This window comes from Alosa sapidissima, chromosome 12 (genome assembly GCF_018492685.1).
Source record: "Alosa sapidissima isolate fAloSap1 chromosome 12, fAloSap1.pri, whole genome shotgun sequence".
In the NCBI taxonomy this organism is placed as follows: Eukaryota; Metazoa; Chordata; class Actinopteri; order Clupeiformes; family Clupeidae; genus Alosa; species Alosa sapidissima.
Window position 1 is genome coordinate 31890447 of NC_055968.1, and position 27204 is coordinate 31917650.

Genomic DNA, 27204 nt, shown 5'->3' on the forward strand with positions numbered 1-27204 from the left:
TCAAAGGAAAGATCTCTGATGAGGACATCTCCATTAGGGGTTGCTAATGGAATGTGTTCGAACCTGAAAAAAACATACAGCTGGGTCATCATCATCATCAGTGTGTGTGTGTGTGTGTGTGTGTGTGTGTGTAAATGAGTTTGGAATGCATCTTGTAAATACAAACATTACTCCCTTGGTCAGATTAAATGACTGTGTGTACCCACTGTGTGTGTGTGTGTGTGTGTAAATGAGTTTGGAATGCATCTTGTAAATACAGACATTACTCCCTTGGTCAGATTAAATGACTTCATCCCACATGTCACCCACCTGATGATGTGGTCAGAGTGTACGATGGTCCCACTTCCAGGAACCAGTGAGATTCTGTCGGCTTCTCCAGTCTCTAGAAAGTGTCACATAACAGATTATCATGACGTTTTATTACATTGCTTATCAGTACTGAATTAGTTCAGTAGATGGGTAAAAAAAGATGCAAGATGTTTGGCTGATTATCATGTCTGACCTCAATAATAGAGAATGCCTTTGTATGCCGATTGCTTGCATAAAATGATTCCACGGATTTTTCAACAAGCCAACTCACACGGCGGGTAGCCTATGCAGTGGCTCAAATTAACGTAAAATACGATGTGCACTAAACCGACACTTTGAATAGCCCAGGCTACCTGTACTGCCTTCAGACTTTGAATTAAAAAACAATTCCAAGTGCTAAGTCCCAAATTAAAATGAGCAATAATGGTCCCGCATTTAAGGATGTTTGAAGTTCCAGAATGCCACACATGAAAAGCATGACCAGCTACAGGCAACGAGTTTTTTTTTTTGAGTCACACTGCACCCCTGATCTACCTGACTACTACTTACAGAGTGCAGAATTGTGGTTTAAGCTTATTGTCAAAATATTCTGTATTTTGTAAAATGTTTATTTAGTCAATTATATTTGTATTTTTTTTTTAAGTATATTTTTTGGCCTTTTTATGCCTTTAATGACAGGACAGTGAAGAATGACGGGAAGTGAGTGGGAGAGAATGGGATCTGGAAAGGACCACGGGACGGGAATCGAACCCGGGTCAGCGGCGCACGGCTCAGGTGCCCCAGCCAGCCGTGCCACAGCTGGTGCATATTTGTATTTTTAAAAAAGGCTTCATGTTGTAGTGTAATGTTTATTGACGTCATTGTAAGTTGCTTTGGACAAAAGTGTCTGCTAAGAACTATAAGCATAAACATGTGTTTGTGGTTTGCTTGATTTTTTTTCGATTTCCATTTCCATTTCTTTGTGTGTGTGTGTGTGTGTGTGTGTGAATGTTGCATTTCTTATAGATAACTATCAGGTACAAACAGATTACTCTAATGTCCTTCTTACCAAGAAGCGAAGGGGGCTTTTAAGGCTGTGGTTGAGGAGTGTGAAATGAGTCTACTTAAAGGAACATGCCAACGTTTTATTAAATTGGGTTATTCACTCTCTCCCCTAGAGTTAGATAAGTGAGCAAAAGCATTTTTGTCTCCGTGCATGCATTGTCTTAGTCCGACAGCGCCATCGCTATCTTAGCTTAGCATAGTGAATGGGATCCTTTGTTGCCGGATAGCATGTTGTGAGTAAAAGTGAGCCAACAACAACAAAAAAATCCCTAATTACTTAAGTATAAGTATACAGTATACTTTTTGGATCCCGTGAGAGAAATTTGGTTTCTGCATTTATCCTAATACGTGAATTAGTGAAACACACTCAGCACACAATGAACACACAGTGAGGTGAATCACACACTAATCCCGGCGCAGTGAGCTGCCTGCTACAACAGCGGCGCTCAGGGAGCAGTGAGGGATTAGGTGCCTTGCTCAAGGGCACTTCAGCCGTTCCTACTGGTCGGGGTTCCAAACTGGCAACCCTCTGGTTACAAGTCCGAATACTAGACCACCAGCACTCATTTCAGACACACAGGAGAGATGTTAAATTCCTTGTGCTATAGATAGAGGATTTCACACAGCGGCCAATCAACAATCAAACTTATTTCAGATCAAAAACAAAATCATCAACAAAGCCATCTTTGTGGGCCAAAAAACATCACCAACAGAGCAGCCTTCGTGAGCCTATCACTGGGGCTATCAAGCAGGCACCAAGGCAGCAAGCAGTAAGACACAGGATACAGGGGAGAACCGTTGGCCCGCTTGGAGTTGGGAATGACTAGTTTTATGAAGTAAGGGCATACTGACCTCTGGCCTGCTGGGAGACCATGGTGCGCTCGTATCTGCCCTGGTTCAGATCTTTCAGAACTTTCTGGATCTGAGTGATGCGTGCTGTGAAACTGAAACAGAGAGGGAAATGAGCTCATTGATACTCTAAAACTACGACTACACAGACCACACCATACTAAGCAAACAAAATAAAAACACACTGTTTTGTCTAAACTACCCCATGGTTTAAGAGAGCAATAAAAAATGCTATCTAGAGGGACCACAAATGGAACCACACACACACACACACACACAAACCAGTGTTTCCCATACATTGACTTATTTGTGGTGGCCCACCACACTATCAACATTGACAACCTCACAATGATTTTCCAGGTTGTACTAAATTGTGCTTAAATCTGGTTAGCATCTGACCACACTGTACTAATTGTTAAAAACTGTTGTTTTCAAGTTAATTCTGCAAACCAACCACCACAAATGGAATTCAATTCTGTGGGAAACACTGCAAGGTAAGGTGTTATAGCTGAGGAGTTAATGGACGTGGCTAGCGTTAGATGTCAGAGGTCATGTGTAGATGAGCCCTTACCCAGATAGTCGGGTCATCTCCCTGCCTGCGAGCACCATCCTGCCCAGAGCCTGAGCCAGGCTGATCAGCATCCGTCCACTCTGGTAGTAGTCCTGCAGAGACAAATTGATGGCTAAATGTGTGTGTGTGTGTGTGTGTGTGTGTGTGTGTGTGTGTATGTGTGTGTGTGTGTGCATGTGTATTAGAACCTAACCGATATGGGATTTCAGAGACAATACCGATTTCAATATTTGAGGATTTCAAAAACTGAAAAATATTAATTTATAACAAACACAACATAAAAATGTACTTTAATATTTAGCATGTTGAAAGGTTCTGATCAAGGTGGAACATTGTGTTTAAATAAGCCTAACTGGTATCCTAATGAAAAGCTCTTATAATTAATATGAATTACTATTTCATGAATAAATTCTGAAATAATAATTATGACTAACAGCATAGTCTTTCAGGTCTCTCAGGCTTGAACCACGCGGCAACCGCGCCGTAGCTACAGAATAGAATGGGTGCCTATTTTTATCCACTTCACGTGAGTGGTTCTGTAGAATTACAGTGAAAAGACTAGTTGATAGTCATGGGTATGATGTGAATGATGATTACTTGAAATCTGAGCATTCACTCTTCTTGGTTGTAGAACTTACATGAAATACTTGTCACATAATCATTCGCATCATACAAATACCATGGCATTTAGTTGGTGTGATAGACGTGACAGTTTGGCGTGGAATTGGCCTAATAATGTGTGTTTAAAAGGGGAAATGGAGTCTACATGTGTACTACAGAGTAGCAGAAATAGCGTGACCACCAACCAGAAAAGGAGAACAAGTTGAGTACAAAAGCGATGACAAATTGACCAAAATGGGGACAGCCCCCAACTTCTCCTCATAGGCCTATGGGCGGGGTCTATACTCTCATATGACCAGAGCCCGTTTACGGAGAGCCGGTTCACACCCTATTAACTCCATTGTACCTGCAATCTGTTGCAGTTCCGCTAGGGGCGATCACGAATAAGTGCAAAAACAATGGGGGTCTATGGAGCTAAACGGCTAAATTTGTCTCTTTCACCTGATTGTCGTTGAAAAATCGAAGATTTGATTGTAGTTTCTGCAAGGTCAATATGGATTATAGGTCAAAAGTTGAATGAACGAGTACTTACGTCTTTTCAATTTCTTACAGGTTGGGTCGTTGTTGCCCACAACACACTAGCTTTCTGCTAATGAATGACGTCATTTACACAGTGGAAAGGCTTTTTAGAACAAATTAGTGACTCAAAAAATATAATACTCAGCAGTGTGTATTTTCTTTGCCCCCTCTTTCGAATGCAACCTTCACATTTCCAGACAAAAAATTATATCCCGAGAAAAGTGGATTTTGAAGGGTACAGCTCCGTAGGCCTCCATTCATTCCGCACTTATTCGTGAGCGCCCTCATGTGGTCCAAGAACTGGAACTGCAACCAGTTCAGAAACCAGAAGTTTCCCGAGAGTGGAGGTTCTCCCCTTATTAGACATTCTCTGATATGACTTATGTCTTAATTTTGCTGATCTATCCCTATCGGGGGGAAGGAGCGGGGTCTATACTCTCATGACTTATGTTTTCATTTTGTTTTCATTTTCACAATGTGTATGGTGCTTGTGAGAGGTGTACAGAGAATGTTTTAAGTGTTTGTAAATTTTGTGAGATATGCGTTTGTGTGTATATGTGTGTGTGTGTGTCCTCTCCACTCACCTCCAGCAGTTGAGAGTGTGTGCTGTGACGATGGCGGGGATTGGAGAGGTCCAGGAATGGTCTACTGACCACCAGGTAGCCCACCACCATGGCGATGTCTGTAGAGGGAGGATTAGAGAAACCAGCCAGTGGCCAGCCATTAGACGTGAGCCTCCTTCGTATGATCAACTGCATCCACCATCCAGTTTAAAGCTGCATTATTCAACCCGGAAGACTGCTCAACCAAATCTCTACAGTCTCACTGATGTCAATCAATGTTAATACATATGTATAAGTACATGTATATATACTCTTTTGATCCCGCGAGGGAAATTTGGTCTCTGCATTTATCCCAATCCGTGAATTAGAGAAACACCCTCAGCACACAGTGAACAGTGAGGTGAAGCACACACTAATCCCGACGCAGTGAGCTGCCTGCTACAGCGGCACTTGGGGAGCAGTGAGGGGTTAGGTGCCTTGCTCAAGGGCACTTCAGGCGTTCCTACTGGTCGGGGTTCCGAACCGGCAACCCCCCGGTTACAGGTCCGAATCGCTAACCAGTAGGCCACGGGTGCCGTTTATGTGTCTGTTTATGTGTGTATGTGTCTGTCCATAAGTTTCAGATGCCTTGACAATATACTCTGTCATACAGACAACCCGTTACAGGTTACAGGATACAGGTTGAGGGTCAGATTCAATGCAGTAGGTAGTCTCTACATTGTGATCTGTTGTTGACAAAGATATTCTCATATATATGGAAAATAAGTATATTTATAATGTGAATCATTACAAACAGTCATTCTTTATGGGTGAAATATTTACATTGGTTTAGAACTGGAGCAGGTGTAAAACATTTGGTTACACTTTACTTGACAGTGTCGACATAAGAGTGACATGACACTGTCATGAACGTGTCATAAACAAGTCATAAATGTGAATGACATAATGCTTCTGTTATTAAGTGACATTCGTTTTTTGTCATAACAAGTTAGGGTTAGGTTTAGGGTTAGGGTTAGGTTTAGAGTTAGGGTTGGGGTTAGGATTAGGGTTAGAGGTTAGGATTAGGGTTAGGTTTCATGTGTCATGACAGTATCATGTGTTCATGACAGTGTCATGTTACTCTTTTGTCGATACTGTCAAGTAAAGTGTTACCAAACATTTAAAGCAGTTTTATAATGCAGCTTCACCAGATGATATCACAGTGACGTGTCACTGTAAAGTGTTTGTGTGTCACATATTCTCACACTTGGCAATTATGCTGTCCACAAATCCCATTGAAAAGCGGAAATAAATGAAGCTGTGCAAATGGCTGACCTATAGAAAAACAACAGAGAGAAAGTTCTGTTACATCCAGTAATGCTATCCCAATACACACAGCATGAACCTTAACTCAGACAGAATAAACAATGACTGTTATTAATAAGCAATTGTTTGTCCAGATAATAAACATCCAGAACAAATATTTAATTTAATGTTTATTGGCCAATGAAATGTGCCGAATGAAAGTGAATTAATCTGACCACATTTGAATGTAAACAACCAGCTGCAAACACATTAAACATAAATTATTCTGCCCCATTTCTGTTTTATTGAAAGAACAATGTTTTGACCTTCTATATCTAGTTTTTACAGGTCAAAGTGCCTATGTACTGGTTAACATACTGGATGATAAACTGCAACTAAATTAAGAACTTGATAACTAACTAACCACACAGCTGACAGCATAATTTTACTGGTAAATTTTGGTCTACAGTGGATGTTTATATAAGCAAAGACTTTAAAATGAGTTTAGTATGTTTCATAAATAGCTTGACTATATAACCATTCTTACCAACTTCTGGAAAGTGGTCTGGATGATCTCCTTCTCTCTGACATTGCCATTGTAGAAAGCAATCTCCTCACTAGGAATATAGAGGGGAATATGTATGATTAGAAAACACAGAAAGTATTTCTGTAAGAGAAGGAGTGAGAGTCTGACACAGACGGAGAGCAATGCAGAAGGAGCGGAGTAATTAAAAATCAAGGGTGAATGAGAGACCTGTTAGTGATGAGGCGAGAGTTCACGTAACGGTACTCCCCCTCGAAGGTTTGCTCCGTGACGGTCATGTGACTGGCAGGGCGACGCATGCGGGTGAGTAGTAGGCCAGAGAGAACGAGGTAGCTGAGCATGTAGAGTGGACCCTGGGACACACACACACACACACACACACACACACACACACACACACATACAGAGACACACGCATACACATACACACACACACACGCACACACATATGGAGACACACGCATACACACACACACACACAATCAGACACACACACACACAAACAATCAGACACACACACACACACACACACACACACACACACACAAACCCACATACACACACAAAACCAAATGTTATTACAAGACAATGACTGGTTATAGAGTAGGTTTATCAATACTAAGTATTAAATATAAAAGTAATTGAACTATTTGCACTGAATCAAGTTTCCATAATATGAGCACTGTTAATACCGGCTGAAAGCACTTTTGGTTTGCCTTGTTCTGAATAATTCTGTAAGTTGATAAACTCAACAACTGCCTTGTTAATATGGTGCCAGATACACTGCGGTATTCTTAAAAAAAAAAAAAAAATGTAACATACATACATATACCAGTACTAAAGTCACATCCTTATACATTATTGACAGGGTCCTAGCATACAGAGATACTCTCGGTCACACATAGAACACCATCACACACATCATGTACACATACACAATCACACACAAACACGTACGCATACACAATCACACACAAACACATACACATACACAATCACACACAAACACATACACACAATCACACACAAACACGTACACATACACAATCACACACATCATGTACACATACACAATCACACACAAACACGTACACATACACCATCACACACAAACACGTACACATATACAATCACACACATCATGTACACATACACAATCACACACAAACACATACACATACACCATCACACACAAACACGTACACATACACAATCACACACATAATGTACATGTACACCATCACACACAAACATGTTCGCATACACAATCACACACATCATGTACACATACACAATCACACCATACAAAACACAAACAGAGAAAAATAAGCTTACCTGAAATCCAATTGCGGATGCCAGCTTTAGGACATATATGCAGATATCTAGGAGAGGCTGAAATAGTGTGGAGAGAGAAGAATGAGAGTTATACCACAGGGGGAGTACAGTATATAACAAAAAAAACACAAATCACCTGACAACTTATCTTGATCTATGAATTTACCTCAAAACCATTACCTAAATGTCATAATTAGCTCAAATACTGACCCACACACTGCGACTTTGTGCTGTATCCTACCTTGCTGATGTTGGAGTATAGGTCCACTACGCTATTGCTGAACTTCTCCACATCCTGGGTTAGAAGCTGGTCAGGGTTGGCGATGCGGTTGTCTAGGTTGCCAATTTTGTAGTATGTGTAGCCCCTGGGGGTGCAGAGGAGAAACACATAGGACACGTGGGGCAAACCAAAACAATGGCAAGGAGATTGAATAAAAAAAAAAAAAAAAAATTGAAAAGTCAGGAATTCAGTACTTACTTCAAGTACTCATCATAAAGGTGATGGGTGAGCCTCACGCGGAAGCAGAGCTTTAACTGGTTCAGTCCCAGTTTAAGAAAGTTATTTACCAGTGATATCTAAAAGACCCAAAGCAAATAGAAGAGATATTTAGTGTAAACACCTTCAGTTTCCAGAGCTAAAACTTGTAAATGTTATCATAGCATAACACTAGATGGTGCTAAAGGACCTTCTGTATTCACAAAGAGGAGGAGATCAGGGCCCAGTTCCCCGAAAGCATCTTAAGTTTAAGAGCGTCGTAAAGTCCCTCTTACGAACGTCTTAAGATTTGACGACTGTTTCCCGAAACCATCGTAGCTTAAGAGCGTCGTGAAAACACTCGTAGATCTACGAGTTCTCCAGAGTACTCGTTACCGGCTAAGAGCGTCTTAACAGTACTTCTCACTGAGGTCACCAACAGGACAGAGGAATTACAACTTAGAATACATAATCCAACTTACGTTTCCATTCTTTATTGTGTTTAGCCTACCTGTGATGAATCAGATTTTAGCGGGCAAAATAGCCTACATTTAATGGTCATAATAATGTGATGAAAAGCGGACAAAAATGCAATCAAGTTATGAAACGAGACGTTGCCAGAATAGTTTGACATTATCTTTGCTAAGTGAAGGCTATATTTTATTAGGCCTAAGAGGTAAAAAGCAACATGTGGTTTAGTCTGTAGCCTACTGCATAAAAATCTAAGCCTACACATTTCCTCTCTTTCTTACTCGACTTCTTTCTTATCTTCAAACGTGTTCTTAAGTGACACCGCGAAAAATTATTGCATGGTGCAACAATCTAATCTTAAAATAATTACAATTATTTATGTCTCTGTGTGGTATATAACCTACTTGGGATGCTTACATGCAGATGTCAAAGTGTTTCTATTTTCGTATTGATGTGAATTAATGTGTAGATCCGAAGCTTAAACGGTAGGCCTATAGCTGTGACGTGCAGTCACCTGACATCACCATCAAATCAGAGGATATTTCAGAACTATTAACGTGGACAGCTCCCCTTAAGAGCGTCTTAAGAGCAGTGCACGCGCGTTCACGCTACGAGCATGTTCGGGAAACAGTCGGAAAAAACAAACGAACGATCGTAAGATGAATCGTAGAAAACCCTCTTAGAATCGTAGAAAACCCTCTTAAGAGCGTGTCTCCGTCGTTATCGGGAAACTGGGCCCAGTACTGTTCTGGCTGTAGTTGACTGATGGTGGATAGATGGCTATTGTGGGGACCACAATATATTTGGATTGTGCAAGACCACAACTATTTGGATTGTGCTTATAACATGGTTAATATGCTTGGTGTAGATGTGATGATGTAATGGCCTGAACACTTACGGCAGGCATAGCAGTGGCAAAGTTCAATAAGTATCTCTTGAAGGCTTCACTTGAGCGTCCAATTATTGCACTGTAACCCAAAGATAAAAAAAAAAAAAATATATATATATATATATATATATATATATATATACACACACACACACACACACAATAAAAATAATAAATAAATAAATTCAACACAACAACCCCCTTAAGAAACAGTTACATAAACAGACGTCTCCTTACATAAACAGTCTCTGGTAGGCTACTGGAAAAACCAGACTGGAACAAGACTGGCCGAGCAAGTCAGGCTATATGATGTGGGTGTCACAGACAGCGCCTTGTGCCGAGACCCACACTGGAACAGGCTGTGCAGTAGGTTTACCTCTCAATCATGGTTCCATTATGGATCATCCAAACATCACAGAACGTCCTTGCCACGAGCAATGCAGCAATGAACAGGAGATATCCCACCTAGGGATGCATGCACACACACACACACACACACACACACACACACACACACACACACACACACACACACGTGAACTTTCTACTAAACTTTATCCCATATGCACTGCTATCCCTGCACTGCTATAGATTTTATATTACTACTGTATGTCTACATTATTCTCTTATATTGTCCATATTTAATGCTGGTCTCTAGACTTTATCCTTGCAATGCAAACATAAATCATCAATCATCAGTCAGAGTCTCATTGTTGCAAGGAAGGAACTCACCTCTTTGCAAAACGGCTGAGGCACAAGTATTTTAATAAGCCGTAACATACGAGTGAAGAACACTTTGTCGACGGCTGCTCTCTCGGTGGGCCCATTCTTCTACAAGCAAAATGAATACTGTGAGGATGAACAGCTAGCCAAAAAAACATTTGTGATGCGGCCATATGGAAAGAGAAAAGTGATTATCTTTTTACTGGATAACATATGAAGTAGGTTAACACCATAGACTGTATACAATAGCCTAGGCTAACACTCATTCAAACTGCCAAAGCCCAAACGAATCTAATCCATTTACAACGAAACTAGATGGAATCGCTAGAATGTGTTAATTCCCTCTAATTCCGCCGGACCACAAAGGACGTCACTCACCTCACTTTTTCCAACTGCCTCCCCCTTTCTGCTGAATGAAACACACACACACACACACACACACACACACACACAAACAGAGGGATAGAGAGAATCAAATGACCATACAAAACAAGACAAATTAGTTCGCTTAGCTAATGCGTTTTCAGAGATAGGCTATGCTGAGTTTCCGGCGAGTTGTGATGCCCATAGGTACTGGTATCTGCTAGCCTATTATCTGCCACATCTTTAGCATTTCGCTACAACTTACAAACACTAAAAATGCATCACCTGTAAAGCGTTTGAGAATGTCCTTGTCCTAGTCGCCGCTTACACAGAAAGTAAGCAATAACTGCTGCACCTGCCAAGGAACATTGCTTGGCAGTCAGGTACTTACTGACCGCCGCCATAACTGGGTGATACAGGAAGAGAGTGCGCACTGTAGTAAGTGATGTTGATGTACGGCGGCCGTGAGGCACAGGAACTCAAGCTCTACAGCATCCATTATAGCCAATGTCAATGGCCAATCAACTGGCTTCATAAACGAAATAGGTCTATCTTTTATTGTAAACAAATACAATAAAAAGCAAAATACACAAAACACAACACTACACTGGGATGCAGCATCTAATTTGTTTGTTTGTTTGTCTGCTTGCTAAATTATTCATCATTTATAGGTCTGAATAACTCGATGTAGGCCTAAAAGGACCCTGCTACTAGAATAGCTTGCTTGATCAGCTGAAAAATAACCCTCAGTTGATATCATTTCAGAAACCCCTTTTATAACCGTGTCATTAACATGCCATGAGAAACACAACCATAATGCATTGCAGCGTCTGTCACTTCAATCAACACATGTTCCAGTGGATATCATAGGTAAATACGTGGGCTAGGTATCCTAATATTACATTTTATTCGGTTCTGTTCGGTTAGAAAAAATGTATACGATAGATAGATAGGTAGATAGATAGATAGAGATATATGCTTTTATTGCCACACAACAATGGTGGTATTTTTGTTACAGAAGGATTTAGCTCAATCCAGTGAAGTAATAATAAAATAATAATAAATAATAGTAAAGAAAAGGAAATAAATGTTCATTTCAGTTTAGTTGTGCTCAAGAGTCTTATTGCTGAAGGGAAACTGTTTTTGAAACGTGTGGTTTGTTTCCGTTCTTATGGATCTGCAACGTCTTGCAGAGGGGAGAAGCTGGGAAAAGTAGTGGTTTGAGTGAGAGGGATCGATGATGATTCTGGAAGCACAGTTTAAAGGGGTGGTTCAGGATTTTGGACATAGGACCTCATTTCCAAGTAAGCAAGTGTGATATTTATCAGTGGAGACCGTTTTCAACACGTTTCATCCAGTCCTTCTAATTGCAGAGTTCGCAGGTGCTAGGCTAGCGCAAGTCAACGGTATGTGCTAGCCTGCCACTAAAGACAGTCTTACCCACTCCAAAGTACACCCGAGGCAAATAAATTATAACGCCAGACTATCGATGTAAATGTCTGTATTGACAGTGTTATTTCTAACGTTATTCTATCCTTGCATTTCAACTATCGCATTACATTTTGAGGGACTAGTTTCTTAGCAGCGGCGGAATTATACTTGCTCCGGTTAGTAGTACTGCGCCGAAAAGTAAAGCGCACTCCAATGGGGATACCTAGTAGTAGCCTTGGTAATATCAGTCCGCCGCTGAGTTGCAAAATGACTACTAACAACTTTAGGGACCAAAGTATAACTATTGCAACGCGATGCAAGGGTAGTTGTATTTCTTACACTATTCTATCAACACAGACATTTACATCGATTGTCTGGAATTTGCCTCAGGTGTACTTTGGAGTGGGTAAGACTGTCTTTAGTGGCAGGCTAGCACATACCGTTGACTTGCGCTAGCTTAGCACCTGCGAACTCTGCAATTAGAAGGACTGGATGAAACGTGCTGAAAACGGTCTCCACTGATAAATATCACACTTGCTTACTTGGAAATAAGGTCTTATGTCCAAAATCCTGAACCACCCCTTTAAGGTGCGCTCAGAGTAGGCCTACAGAGCGTGGATTGTAGGGAGATCACACCCTCGTATGTTAGAGGCTTTGGTGACAAACAGATGTTTGCTCACATGAAACTTCTTAAGTTGCCTAAGGAAGTATAGTCTTTCTTGAGCCTTACTGATTATGTGTGAGTGTGTTAATTCCCCAATTCAAATTCTTGCTGATGTAGGTTATGAACCAAGGAATGTAAAAGAGTCTGTCAAGGTTATGAGCTGGTCACATATAACTGGGGCAATGTTAAAAGTTAGGTCTTAGTCTTAAGGCGTTGAGATGGAGCTTGTTGTTGTCGCGCCAGTCTACAGCCCAGTTGACCTTTTGCGGGATTGAGACTCATCATGAAGCCAATGATGGTGTCATCTGCATATTTGAACATATTGACAAAGTGGTGGCTATAGATGGAGAAAAGCAGGAGGTAGCACACATCCCTGTAGAACACCAATGCTGAGAGTCAGATGGCACGATGTAGCATTATTAACCTTGACTGTCTTCTGTTGCTCAGAAAGTCCAGTATCCAGTGGCACAGAGTTGTATTAAAGGGACACCAGGCAACGTTTTCGTGTTATTTAATCATCTTCGTAAGTCTTTATTCGTAAGATTCGTAAGATTCTTGCAAACGTGTGTATAATGGCAGAGCCGGCGAAGAAGCAGTGAAAACCCTTGACGGAAGACACAAAACAAAAGGAAAAGAGCTTCAGGCGAGCAAGGGGGAGTTTCGTAGAGAAAAAGCATCAGGCTTGCCTGGTGTCCCTTTTACACGTTTCTGCTAACTTGATAAATGGTGTCCCTTTAATATTCATGCCTTGAAGCCTGGAGAATAGTAGCCTGGAGATTCCAGACCCAAACCCGAAATATTAAGGGCCCATGAATAATGTAATGGTCCAACTCGAGGGGCGGCACCAAGCATGCATTTGAAAATCTCACTGCACGCAATTGGATAACACTATACGACCAATGTTTACTGACTGATTCCGGACTTTGACGCAATTGGATAACACTACGACTGTCATCTGTTTAGCTCGCCTCTGGCCTGCCTATATCAGATACACCGATGTGATTGGGTCCTTGCGATGCAAGGGACAAAAGTAACGTGCATCATTACTCATTGCCAGAGTGGCTCGCTGAGCAAATTGAAATTGTGCTCCCGTGAAAACTCTGGATTCCCAGGGTAGGAGAATAGTATGAGATTATTGATGGTACAGAAGGCCGAGCTAAAGTCAACAACAAGACTTGAACAAGATATGTGCATAGGTGTTGCTCGATTCCAAATTGAAGTGAACAGCCAGATTAATTGCATCTTCCACAGATCTGTTTGCCTGGTAAGCAAACTAATAAGGATCCATCAGTGGAGTAATTGAAGGGTTCTTACACACACACAGGCACACACACACACACAGGCACACACACACACACAGGCACATAAACACAAAAGCACATACATATACACATGAAGGGTTCAGATGCAAAAGACTCTAAATGCCACCTACGTCAAAAATGAGATAAAGATGGAGAGTGGATGCTCTCCACACATAGTATACGTTAATCAAATAATTTTACTTCAAACCCCACTAAATACCACTATCTTCATGGTATGAAATATCGATTTATAGGCAAAAACCTATAGGAGCCAGATTTTAAATGCTCATTTAAAAGAAAAGTGGTCAGACGGATTTGGAGGGTTTTGCATCTGAACTCTTCAATTGTAGATAGGAGTGTACCAAGCGCTCAAACACCTTCATAACCACTGATGTGAGGGTAACTGGTCTGAAGTCATTGAGGCCTGATGTTTTTGCTGATTTAAGTACTGGGACGATGACAGATTCTTTAAAAGACATGAGAGGAGTTGAAAATGTCAGTGAATACAGGAGCCAGTTGATCAGCACAGTGTCTAAGCACAGTCGGGGAGAGCTTATCTGCTCCTGCTGCTTTTAAAAAGCCTGCTCACCTCTGCCTCCTGGATAACAAAGTATATATATATATATATACTCTTTTTTGATCCCATGAGGGAAATTTGGTCTCTGCATTTATCCCAATCCGTGAATTAGTGAAACACACACTGCACACAGTATACACACAGTGAGGTGAAGCACACACTAATCCCGGCGCAGTGAGCTGCCTGCATCAACAGCGGTGCTCGGGGAGCAGTGAGGGGTTAGGTGCCTTGCTCAAGGGCACTTCAGCCATGCCTACTGGTCGGGGTTCGAACCAGCAACCCTCCTGTTACAGGTCCGAAGTGCTAACCAGTAGGCCACGGCTGCCCTCGGGAGTAGTGCCACTAATATTTTGATCCATTAATATATTGATTTGCCCACTAATAACAATAACATAAATATCACTATTATTAAAATCAGAAACGGACTTCCAAACTGGCTTTGTGAAGCCAGTGGACATTATTCAAACACACACTGGGTATAATGCAATCAATTTCGCTCTGTAATGTACTCTAGTGGCCAAGGCCCACATTGCAGCACAGTGTGTTTAAAATAGTCTCTAGACCTCAATTCATCTGCATCTCACTGACTTTTGTCACATCACAGCTAATTTGTTGTCTGTTTGATGGACAGCTCTAATTAGTGGTGGAGAAGACCTCAGGAGTCAGCGAAACATTGCAAACAGCTGAACAGTGTGTGTGTGTGTGTCTCTCTCTCTCTCTCTCTGTGTGGCTGAAGGAGCGTGTGATTCATATTGTTGTAAAACAACCATCAGGATCGAAACATTTTGGTATCTGGGAGGCTGAGATCAGGATGCTGGAGTTACAGAAATGGGACGGTTGGTCTAACTGCACCAGAGCCTCGAGCAGGGTGGCGTTCTTTGAGGTAAGACTCACACAGGCTTCAAACCTGTGAGATGGCATAGGATTTTCTTTCACATAATTGCCTTGCTTCTCGAATAGACCCAAGACCTTGAATTTTATATATTTTTTTCCGAGTCTGCATTCTTATCTCTGTCTTTGTACTTGGAGGCCATTTTTAATTGATATCAATATATTTTTAGTTATTTATGTTACTGCATAGGTTGACACATATGCATGATTTATGATTTATGCATGCTGAACTTTTAACAACCCCTGCATATTTGTGTATGATAAATAGGCACCTTAGTGGGAGTAGGCTGCAGAACTTGCCTCTCATATTGGCCTCTTGCCCCCTTCACACCTCCCTGACCTCTCCGCGTCAAAAAAGAACTATGCGCCAATGAGCAAGATTGAGTTACAGAGGTCCATCCAAGGACGTTGCATTACCTATGATAAATTTAGAGTTGACATCCCTCTGCTAAATCTTTATTTTCCAGACAGTGACTGTTTTCTATGTTTGCATGGTCGTTATTGTTTGAGTTTGAGTGTGTTGTGTGTCTTATGTATGTGTGTGTAGTGTGTATGTGTGTGTGTGTGTGTGTGAATGCATAGGTTTGTGTGTTATATGTGGTCTGATATGTAACTGCAAGTGTATAAGTATTAATGTCTTAATGAATGTAAGTAAGGACACATGACAAGATGTATGAGTGTGTATGATATGTGAGTTTGAAACTGCACTGTCTGGGCATTTGCCAGAGTGAGAGACTCTTTTGAACTGTCAATCAGTCAGACTAATGTGATAATATGATACCGCTGGTCAGAGGCCAAATCTATCACTGCTGTTTACAGTGGAAGCAATGCAAAGACTTCATTGTCACCCCCAGATGTCTCCCACATAGCTTATCACTGCTCCCCCATAGCTTATCACTGCTCTAGATGTTATGACTAGCCCCCCCCTCCCCATAGCTATCACTGCTCTACCTCCCCAGCAGATATGTGGTCTTTGTCATTCCCTATTACCCCCCAGTGGGGTTGGTATGCCCATGACTTAAAATAGACACAAAGTTACATGCAAAGTATAGCTGAACTCAAATAACATTATAACGCCCCAGTGCCGAAGATGATCCACCAGTGAGGTCATGTGCATGCCAGCCCCATGCCAGAGCAACGCCCGCGGGTTGCTCTACTTACTGCCCCCTAGAAAGCCCCCCCACTGGTCCGCTAGGGCTTTGCCACTTACTGACCTGGAAAGCATGGCATCTTTCGAACTTCGAGACCTCTTTACAGTTGCCCAGTTCATCAAGGCCAGGTGCCAACACGGCCTCAAGGCTGAGACCGCAAAAGCGGATAAAAATTATATTTTCTATGAGGTGGAGATTCGGGATGCCAGGACGAAGGGAAAGCTGTGTTTCCTGGATAAGGTAACGGCAGAGACTCTTCTCACGGATACTGTGCTTGCTTGGAGGTCAGGTAACCACCAGGCTTGTGTGGAGGCAAAAGAGTGTGTTAAGAAGGTTCTGTTTTAGTCTGTGTAGTTAAACAAAGCCACCATGTACATTATCATGTACTGTATATAAGTGTGCAAGCAGCAGCATGTATGTGTTAAAACTATTAGAAATAATTATTAGAAGAGATTTTGGAAACAAGTATTCCAGGAGGGCTTGATTGTTGACAAAATAAATGTATTTCTGTTTTTAGAGGTGGAAAGCCATGTAAGCTTATGCATGTTGTTCATAATAGCTCCTTTTCTTTCTTGGGTGTTGGGCAACATGAGAGTCATTTGTCACCTCTCTGGCAGGTGGAGCCGTCTGCCACTGTTGCAGACATGAAGAGCCTCATTCACAAGAGCTGTGTGTATCACTGACACGTACTCCTACATATTTCTGTATCTGAAACTATCTTCCTCCTCCTCTCAACAAGTTTTTTTTCTCTGAACATAATTAGCTGTCAGGCATTGTGAGATAGAGAGGAGTCAATGGGTTAAACGTTGATAGTATTTTTATATCACACAGCAGACTTTGTATGTTAGCAAATGGCAAACATTTTCATTCTCTCTGGTTAATTGCATCTGAGGACTGGAGCAGCAATTCATTGAAATTATATTCTGTGTACATTTGTGCTGTTGCAGATCCCAGGTGGTACCCATCCAGACAGGCCCTGATGCTGCATCCTGGTGAGTCAGCGACTAGGATGGACACACCTCCATTGTGGACAAGCAGGGACAGAATGGACCTGTAAACTGTCCTGTAAAATAACCAGTCAAAATAACAACTAATAACTAATGACAAATAATGTCAAAAATGTGTTTGCAATGTCTATCACACATATTCCAATATAGCATGACACTGCAACAGCTGTGTGTTAATATGACATTACAGTATCATTGCATTTCAGCTGTAGGTAAAGGTATGTATTGTACAGAAGACACGCCAAGATGTTAGTTGCCACAGTTAAGATTTTTCAGCTTGAGAGCAATCGGCTTGTGTCTTGAGAGTGTACATAAGTATTTGTCCTGCATAGCAGAGCATGTGTAAGAATTGTCAGGGGAGGGGGGGTTTAGGAAGGGAGGCTGATCCTTATTTTGAAAGGGGAAGGAGAACAGTTACGCGCTCCTCCTGGGTCAGAAAAATGCAGTTTCTGTAAAAAATGCAGGGCATTCATCAAATCAGGCATCTGATCACTTGCGTAAAAAAAAGAACTGAGGCACTCCTGAAGTAGGTTTTAATAAGCCTTAATTTACAGTATGTAGCCAGTGTTAAGCAAAGTGTTTTTTTTTTAAAGTTACTTCATGAATGCCACTGTTTTATATTAAAGTTTCAGATTTTTGTTGTCGTGTTCCAGAGGGAAAGGCCCTCCGAGACGATGAGATTCTGGTGGATTTGCCGGTGGGCACCACAGCCACCATCTTCTTCCAGGACCGAGGCCCTCAGCTGGGCTGGGCAATGGTAAGAAAGTCCTCCCTTGACCCCCTCATGGCATTTCTAGACCAACAGAGAACCGGTTCTTGAACAGTTGAACAGTATTGCTCCTTATCCGTTGGGGGCATAAAACACCAAGAAACATTGTGCTGCTTCTCCACCTGCACAGTATTGCTCCTCCTTCTCCAGCTGCACAGTATTGCTCCTCCTTCTCCAGCTGCACAGTATTGCTCCTTATATCCAGCTGCACAGTATTGCTCCTTATATCCACCTGCACAGTATTGCTCCTAATATCCACCTGCACAGTATTGCTCCTCCTTCTCCAGCTGCACAGTATTGCTCCTTATATCCACCTGCACAGTATTGCTCCTTCTGCACCTGCACAATATTGCTCCTCCTTATTCACCTGCACAGTATTGCTCCTCCTTATATCCACCTGCACAGTTGCACAGTATTGCTCCTTATCCACCTGCACAGTATTGCTCCTTATATCCACCTGCACAGTATTGCTCCTCCTTATTCACTTGCACAGTATTGCTCCTTATATCCACCTGCACAGTATTGCTCCTTATATCCACCTGCACAGTATTGCTCCTTATATCCACCTGCACAGTATTGCTCCTCCTTATATCCACCTGCACAGTTGCACAGTATTGCTTTTTATCCACCTGCACAGTTGAACAGTATTGCTTTTTATCCACCTGCACAGGTGTTCCTAGTGGAGTGCATTGGGCCTCTCCTCATCTACCTGCTCTTCTACTACCGCCTGCCGTACATCTATGGTTGGGAGTACAAGTTCACGCCCAGTCCTCATAAAGTGGTCAGGTAGGTTCTGACAAGAATTTGAAAATTTTCAAACAGAACTTGAAAACACGTGTTATCTAGATGCACCAATGTGAATGAGTGAGTTAAATGACTCAGAATGATTCAGAATGTATCATGAATATAAGGTCACAACAATGTTTACCATATTCTGGTATAGTTATATTTTTTATATGTCTTATCCTTAAGTTCATATAATTGCATAGTTTATTTTCACATTTTGACCTCTTTGCATGGTCTTGCAGGCTAGCTTGTGTGTGTCATTGCTTTCACTACACCAAGAAGCTGCTGGAGACGATCTTTCTGCACCATTTCTCTCAGGGGACCATGTCCTTAAAAAACATAACAAAGGTGCTGTAGTCATGACTACAAGTCACGGAATATTACATGCATCCTATTATCTGCACTGTAGGTGATATCTAGCATGTTAACTTGATCCTGAGCAACAGACCATAATGTATTGCTGTTATTATGCTTGTAGATTTGAAGAGTTTTTTTCCAAAACGCTCTATCCTCCGTTTTAATGGATTTTCATAAATTGTTGTTGTTTTCCTAGTAATTTCAGTGGAACTATTGTGGGTTATTGTTATTTGATTTATCTTTGCTCAATCAAAACAACACAATTGCACTTTTATTGATATAACCTGAAATACACAATTAAATAACATGACATATTAATGTTTTCAAAAATGAATTTTAAAAGGGTTTTGGAACAGAGCTCTTCATTTCTTTCTCTGCACTGACTTCAATCTATTTACACTGTGTAGTAATAGAAAACACACGTGTTATCTAGATGCACCTACTGTATGTGAATGAGTAAGTTAAATGACACAGAATGAGTCAGAATGAGTAGAATAATGAGACTATTACAATTCCAGTTTTAACAAATGGATAATGTCTTTGCAGAACTGTTTGTATTACTGTGGACTGACAGCATGGCAGGCCTACTATATCAACCATCCACTCTACACGCCCCCCTGTGAGTATGTACTGTAAATGAAACATACTGAATACTTAGCAGCAGCAACAAACTCATAAGACATCACATGTGTCCCATCCACAGCATATGGACTCCTCCAGGTGATATGTGCTTTTGCTGGGTTCCTGGTAGGACATACTTCTCATACATTTCATTTAAATGAGCAGATAAACATAGCAAAAGACACCACCATGCTGATTTTATTTAAATTCATGTTTGTACTGTTTCTGCTATTTGTGCGGTTAGGTCTGTGAGATTGGAAGCTTCTCTACTCACCTAGTGCTGAACAGGCTGAAATGCAGCAGTAGGTTCACATGCCTGTCTCTACACCGCATCCATCTTTGTTGTCAAGAGTGTACCATTACTGGCCAAGCTGAATCAGCATGTCAACTAACAGACTCAGTTACTCCCTCAGCCACAGATGCAGAATGTGTCAGACTGTCCGTCAGTTGACCGATGAGTTTGATGAGTGTGTGCTGGTGTGTTGTTGGCAGAGTCCAGGCCAACTGAGATTCCTTACCCGACACGAAATCCCTTCACCTGGCTCTTCTTCTTTGTGTCGTGTCCAAACTACACATATGAGGTCAGTTGCATGATGGAAGAAACATAAATATACACTTTATATACTGTGTGAAGTTATTTTTTAAGTAAATTAATCTTGACTATTTATGTTTATAGTTCTTAGTAGACGTACTTTTGTCTGAAGCAACTTACAATGGCATTAATAAACATTACATTAACATTCAAATTAACAGATTAAAGGAATCCTAGGCTAGATTTTTACCTTAAAGCTATACTATGCAGGTTTAGGTATTTTTAGCGAGTTTAGAGCTTCTTATCTCCCCTATACACAATGCAAATGCTTTTGTTGTGGAGGTAAAGGATTAATTAACAACAGGCAAAAACTATCTCCAAAGAGCTATATCTACTGACAAGGTAATGTTTCAGATTCTCGTGAGTTTTGCCGGGACACCGCTCTTGGAAGTTGCATGACTGGTTTTCTCGGTAGGGACTCGCTACGCCTATGCTGTATAGCTATGCTAGGTGAACGATTCGCCTATTACAAGTTCGTTTACCATCCAATTGGCTTCATAAAGGTGCAAATCTTGCATAGTGTGCCTTTAATATAACCGCTTTGAAGCCATTTTAATGGTAATTAACCTGTAATAGGGAGGATGGTGCGTCTTCCCAGTTGTAACCTACCAGTCTATGGAGAACCAGCCTTGCATTCCCAGACTTGGATAATCATGAATTGCTTTACGCTATTGCTATTCATTAGCCTGGCTAGCGCCACCACTTCTCCATGAGACGTGGTCTGGGAACCAAACGTTCATTTTCTCGTATTTGAAAAAAATGCCCAGATCCGTTTATTGGGTGCCACGGATGTCTATCAAATGCGTCTGTGCATAGCTCATCATCGACTTGCTTTCCCCCCTGTTCTGTGATTGGTTCCCTATCTCAGGCGAAAATTTGCTCCATGGTCTCCAGGCTGCCTTAGCAGCGTGAATCAAATCGCGCGCAAGGCAGCATGGGAACATCCAGGCTAGCTATTCATATGAAATTGTGTAATATTACCTTGTCGGTCCAGATTATCTCTGCCGGTTTGTAAACAAATCCACACTGTGACCAAGGGGAAAGATGCAGGCATACTTTTGAAAGTTGTGTAAAATAAAAATACTCAGCAACTGTGGGGGAGCCCAGTAGTGAAACTGCATTGGATGCCTTGAGTCATACTGGCTAAATAAACTTAAAAAAATAAAACAATATTAGTAGTAGACTAAATAGAACATATACAAACCACGACTCTGATAAGATAAACAGTCTTAGAATGTAATATTTACTCATATTTCAGCTCAGCTTTATTTCATATGTTTTATTGACATTTCGAGTTATATCAGAAACATGTCTCCATCTTAACAGGTAAACATTTTTCCCCCTCAGGTGGGAGCATGTGTCAGTTTTGCTGTCATGACTCAGTGTTTGCCAGGTATGCTGGTATGTTTGTTTCTCAAAATAAAAAAAATAAAAATAAAAAAAGGAACAATTCACCTCACACCACTCTTTTCCTCATCCCTGTGCTCAGCGGCGCTGGCGTCATTCCTGGGGTTCGTGCAGATGGTCCTCTGGGCCAGAGTGAAGCACCGAGCCTACATCCACGAGTTCCCCAACTACCCTGAGCTGCGCACGGCCATCATTCCCCTCGTGCTCTAATGGACGCTGGCTGCGCTTGATGATGAGGCGCCTATGATGGGGATCTGCATCCTTGGTCTGTTGCAGCAATGGCTGACCAACGGACAATCACTTCTTTAAAACCAACGGGAACTAAATTCTTGATTTGGCTCTTGCAGCATTGACTGTTGCCACTGTTGACTGCATAAAGCTTTACTGCTTAAGCGTGATAGAGTTCAGCTTTATCAAGTATAAGATAGTATAAGTTTAGATTAAGTTGCCTACCTGTTGGTAAGAGATTTCTTTCTTTGAGGAATGTGCAATGCTAATACATAGCATAGCTGCACCAAATTGCACAGGTTTCCTGGATTCAGCTTGTGGATGACTGATTTCCTTTACTATAAGTTTGCGAAGAAATCATTAACATTGTTCCATACTTTCAATATCACCAAAAATATTTGTAACAAATGAGAAACAAGGGTTTATTTACTTTTTAAAAATTTCATTTAATAATTAAATGTTTCATTCATTTCGTGTGTGACAAGTTATACACAACTTAAACAGTGACAAGGCTAAACCTTGTTCTCAAGCAATCATTTTCTTTTGAAAGAGATGATGTTGACTTGTCAGTTTTGAGGAGTAGCTTCCAGACATCAGCGAGCACTTTTGCACATGTAATATTTCTGCACATTTCGGAAAGTGCACACATGGACACGATCTACTTGTAAAGCTGCAAATGCGACAAAGTGCCCACCCAGAATGTATTTACATAGCTGTACATGCCATTGAACGCATATTTCAACTTGTGTTCCTAAAATCCTTCCAAATAGACTTGAGAATCTACACACACTTAATGCGGTACAATTAAATGTTGTTTCATTTTGATGCTCATAATAGTGTCTCATGCTTGATGTTCTAATTTAAAAGTAGTTACACACCATCCCATTTGGCCATGTTTCAACATAATAAATGCGTCAGGTTGTCTCATGAAATCATAAAGAAAATATACAGGACTTCTTTAGAAACAGACAAAAACAATTTACAAGCACATTTTTTTTACATTATTATACAATAAGGATAGAATGTCTATGGAATGGCCTATTCGTTTTTACCACTTCTCAATTTTCCATGCGTGGTACAGTAGGTCAATGACTGTCAGTTCTACCTACTATACTTGTGGCTGCGTGGATCACAACTTTAATAAGACCCATCATGAGGTTTGGCATGATGAGAGGGGGTCCAGTGAGTATTCCTATATTCCTGTGGCACAGATATTTCAGTTCAGTGATGCTGCACAGCTGGAGGACTACAGAGCATTTGCTATTTGACACGGACAGAAAATGATAAATTTCCCTTTTCAACTCACAGGGTATGGTGACAAATGCTTTCTCTTCTATGAGGTCAAAGTGAGGAGCTACATTATAATTCATATTCTTACACGGTGATTCATTTTTGTTAATCAACATTCATGTGCAGAAAAAGTCACACAGTTCATGGATGGCATTGAGAAAGTCAAGGTAAACACTGTCTTGTGCAATGTTCTGAGAGATCACACTACATCAGATCCGCAACAGTGTTCACCATCTGTATCAGGTATGTTTCCCAGTTTTCCTGTTTGTTTTTTCCTAGTTTTCCTGTTTGTTTTTCCCAGTTTTCCTGTTTGTTTTTCCCAGTTTTCCTGTTTGTTTTTCCCAGTTTTCCTGTTTGTTTCTTCCTAGTTTTCCTCCGGCTCTGTTCTGGGGTTCCTTTAACTTATCTGTATTTATTTCTTCCTCCCGAAGCCTCTCAGTGGGGCGATCTTCTTCACTCTCCGCGGCTGAGGCCGCTGGTCCTCATCCTCACCTGCCTGCTGTTTGGCGAAGTTCACAAACACCTGCCGAGACATAACAGTTAGCTCACCGAGACATAATGACGCACAATTGAGACGGTTATGAGGTTTTAGTTATCTTAATGTTTGTTCAAGCTACTGACATATTTACATTTATATGTATTTCTTTATTTAGCAGACGCTTTTAACCAAAGTGACTTACATATATTACAAGAGCCATTGTGCCCGGAACTACTTGGGGTTAAGTGCCTTTCTCAACGACGGGAGCCGGGAATTGAACCCACATCTTTTCAGGCTACTGCATGCTAGTCTAGCTCCTTAGCCACTACGCTACCACCACCCCATCTTCCCAATTAGAGCAACATATACCATTATTTACCACACTAGTGATCACTATCAGAACAGACATACATATAAAATCACACCTGCCATTGGTTCATTCCATTGTGGATTGTGTGAGACTATAGTACATATCCTCAGCAGAACATTAACAATGACTTTTGAGGATGAAATGATTTAGTATCAAATATCAACCTTTCTATGAAATTTATCTTTTCATATATTTTTTACAGAACAGATCATTTTCAGGTAGCAAATATTGATGCTGATTACAGGTGGACCATGCGTTGCAGTATACTGTACCTGGTCCAGGGTGGTCTGGGAGACCGAGTAGTCCTCTATGTGGAGACGCTCCTTGTTGGAGAGCACGAGCTGGAAGATGCGAGCCAAGGAGGAGGAGGTGATCTGGTACTGCAGCGTGTTATAGTGCTTCTCCCGCTGGACGCAGCCAGGGAAGCTGCTCTCGATGAAAGCCTCGGCCAAGGCAAGGTCTGGGGGAGTTCCCGGCTTAGCCGCCCGCACTTTCAAGGTGACCACGTAACCGTCGCCAAACCTTCACGTGCGGCCACACAAAAACATTACATTACATTACATTTAGCAGACACTTCTTGACCAAAGTCACTTACATATGTAAGCTATATTACAAGGGACCACATTGTCCCCAGAGCAACTTGGGGTTAAGTGCCACAACGGTGGAAGCCAGGAATTTAACTGACAACTTTCAAGCTACTACACGCTAGCCCAGCTCCTTAACCACTACACTACCACCGCCCTAAGACACAATTCTTTATTTAAATCCACCAATCAAACTTCTTAAAGACATAATATTCTTAAAGACAAATATTTTCAGAGATGATACGGCTTTGGTACTCATGGGTACATAAAATATATGCCCACACAGCAAGACTATCACATTGCTGATATAGAGCACACACACACGCACACACACACACACACACACACACACACACACATTCACAAAGACACACATATATACAATGTACCCCTCATTCCAGCACTTCTAAGCCTACAATAAATGCATTTTTTGTCTATTTAACTGACACACAACTTAACAAAAAAGAACACTCTCCTCTGGGCTGGCATAAGACCGAGCTTTCCCAAGAAAGCAGGGGAGCTTCAGCTGCAGGTGAACACAGAATGCAGACTCACTTGTACTTGAGGTGCTGAATGCTGCCGAGGCACTTGAAGGTGCCGTTCACCATGATGGCCAGCCGTGTGCAGAGAGCCTCACACTCCTCCATGCTGCGGAGGGCCAGGAAACAGGAAAAAAGAGCGGGAAAGAAGGAGAGTCAGAGAGATGGAGAGAGAGAATGAAAGACAGAAAGAAGGAAAGAAAGAAATAAAGAAAGAAAATTAATGAAGGAAAGACAGAAAGAAAAAAGGAAAAGAAAGAAAAAAGAAAGAAAAAAATGGACATCAGCAGAAATTCACTAGAGGACACAGGACACAACACCCATGCAGGACACAACGCACATGCAGGACACAACGCACATGCAGGACACAACAACCATGCAGGACACAACGCACATGCAGGACACAACACCCATGCAGGACACAACACCCATGCAGAACACAACACCCATGCAGGACACAACACCCATGCAGAACACAACACCCATGCAGGACACAACGCACATGCAGGACACAACACCCATGCAGGACACAACACCCATGCAGGACACAACACCCATGCAGGACACAACGCACATGCAGGACACAACACCCATGCAGGACACAACACACTCCTTCTGTCATGTCCCTTCCCCATGTAGTACCAGGAGGATGGGGGTGGTAGAGCTGAGGCAGGAGAGGATGGGGGTGGTAGAACTGAGGCAGGGGAGGATGTGGATGGTAGAACTGAGGCAGGGGAGGATGTGGATGGTAGAACTGAGGCAGAGGAGGATGTGGATGGTAGAACTGAGGCAGGGGAGGATGGTAGAACTGAGGCAGGGGAGGATGAGGGTGGTAGAACTGAGGCAGGGGAGGATGAGGGTGGTAGAACTGAGGCAGGGGAGGATGGGGATGATAGAACTGAGGCAGGAGAGGAGAAAGCCAGTACCCACCTGTGTGAAGTGAGGACCACCGCGCGGCCATCCCTGATCACACTCAGAATTGCCGTCCACAAGAATCGCCGGGAGTGGGGGTCCATTCCTGTCGTAGGCTCATCCTGGAGATAAAAAAGAGGTTCAACAAAAAAAAAATAATTGATAAATAAAATGAATAAATACTCAACACTCTCAAACACTTAAATTAATTACACCCTCACAATAAATCACTGATCAGTCACACATAGATAGTAACACTGTCATTAAAGATTAACCAAAGGGTTCAATACCCAGCCTCCGCCGTTGTGCCCTTGAGCAAGGCACTTAACCATGAGTTGCTCCGGGCTCAACTGCCCTTGTAATGTAATTGACATACTGTAGTATGTAAGTCACTTTGGATAAAAGCATCTGCTAAATGTCAATGCTCAAGGGACGTCGGGGGCAGCTGGACGCACCAGTAAGACGAGGGAGGGACAGCCGATCATGGCGATGGCTGTGGAGAGCTTTCGCTTATTGCCCCCACTGTAGGTGCCGGCACATCGCTCAGCGTACTCCGACAGACCTAGTTTCTGGATACCCCACTCTGCCACCTGCAAGCACACACAGACACATGAAATAGACAGCCGACCTTCACAGATCCCCATTCAACCACCCACAGAAACACAGACACATGAAATAGACAGCCGACC

The 27204-nt window shown here is 41.8% G+C and overlaps 3 protein-coding genes across 10 annotated transcripts in view; 1 reads left to right on the forward strand and 2 right to left on the reverse strand.

Annotated features, from left to right (window-relative positions):
* Positions 1-10984, reverse strand: part of LOC121724836 (ATP-binding cassette sub-family D member 3-like) — a 20956-nt gene extending 9972 nt beyond the window's left edge. Inside the window, exons 1-16 of one of the 4 annotated variants that reach the window (XM_042111692.1) lie at positions 10846-10984; positions 10576-10603; positions 10207-10302; positions 9851-9939; positions 9484-9553; positions 8118-8215; positions 7881-8004; positions 7640-7696; positions 6515-6657; positions 6308-6377; positions 5721-5790; positions 4498-4595; positions 2774-2865; positions 2206-2297; positions 310-382; positions 1-63 (exon numbers count right to left, since the gene is read on the reverse strand). The exon at positions 1-63 is cut by the window's left edge and continues 1 nt beyond it. In XM_042111692.1, the coding sequence (XP_041967626.1) occupies positions 1-63; positions 310-382; positions 2206-2297; positions 2774-2865; positions 4498-4595; positions 5721-5790; positions 6308-6377; positions 6515-6657; positions 7640-7696; positions 7881-8004; positions 8118-8215; positions 9484-9553; positions 9851-9939; positions 10207-10302; positions 10576-10603; positions 10846-10964 (1382 nt within the window). In that variant the 5' untranslated portion in view covers positions 10965-10984. Of the gene's footprint in view, positions 64-309; positions 383-2205; positions 2298-2773; positions 2866-4497; positions 4596-5720; positions 5791-6307; positions 6378-6514; positions 6658-7639; positions 7697-7880; positions 8005-8117; positions 8216-9483; positions 9554-9850; positions 9940-10206; positions 10306-10575; positions 10607-10845 lie in introns of all 4 variants that reach the window. The other 3 variants (XM_042111690.1, XM_042111691.1, XM_042111689.1) reach the window with 3 other exon arrangements.
* A 5557-nt stretch (positions 10985-16541) lies between these two features.
* Positions 16542-22512, forward strand: LOC121724837 (very-long-chain enoyl-CoA reductase-like). 2 transcript variants are annotated; one of them, XM_042111693.1, is made up of 12 exons: positions 16542-16815; positions 17193-17244; positions 17523-17567; positions 18209-18339; positions 19022-19137; positions 19380-19485; positions 20041-20113; positions 20198-20241; positions 20360-20417; positions 20608-20696; positions 22055-22100; positions 22197-22512. In XM_042111693.1, exons 1-12 carry the CDS (start codon positions 16648-16650, stop codon positions 22322-22324), a joined length of 1056 nt encoding a protein of 351 aa, XP_041967627.1. In that variant the 5' UTR covers positions 16542-16647; the 3' UTR covers positions 22325-22512. The 2 variants fall into 2 exon arrangements, with proteins under 2 accessions (XP_041967627.1, XP_041967628.1); XM_042111694.1 differs by having other exon boundaries at positions 18236-18339.
* Positions 22513-22621: 109 nt separating this feature from the next.
* Positions 22622-27204, reverse strand: part of LOC121724834 (retinal-specific phospholipid-transporting ATPase ABCA4-like) — a 54476-nt gene continuing 49893 nt past the window's right edge. For all 4 annotated transcript variants that reach the window (XM_042111683.1, XM_042111682.1, XM_042111684.1 and 1 more), the window contains 5 exons: positions 26971-27105; positions 26534-26637; positions 25620-25712; positions 24753-25002; positions 22622-24155 (listed from right to left, as the gene is read on the reverse strand). In XM_042111683.1, the coding sequence (XP_041967617.1) occupies positions 24045-24155; positions 24753-25002; positions 25620-25712; positions 26534-26637; positions 26971-27105 (693 nt within the window). In that variant the 3' untranslated portion in view covers positions 22622-24044. The remainder of the gene's footprint in view (positions 24156-24752; positions 25003-25619; positions 25713-26533; positions 26638-26970; positions 27106-27204) is intronic.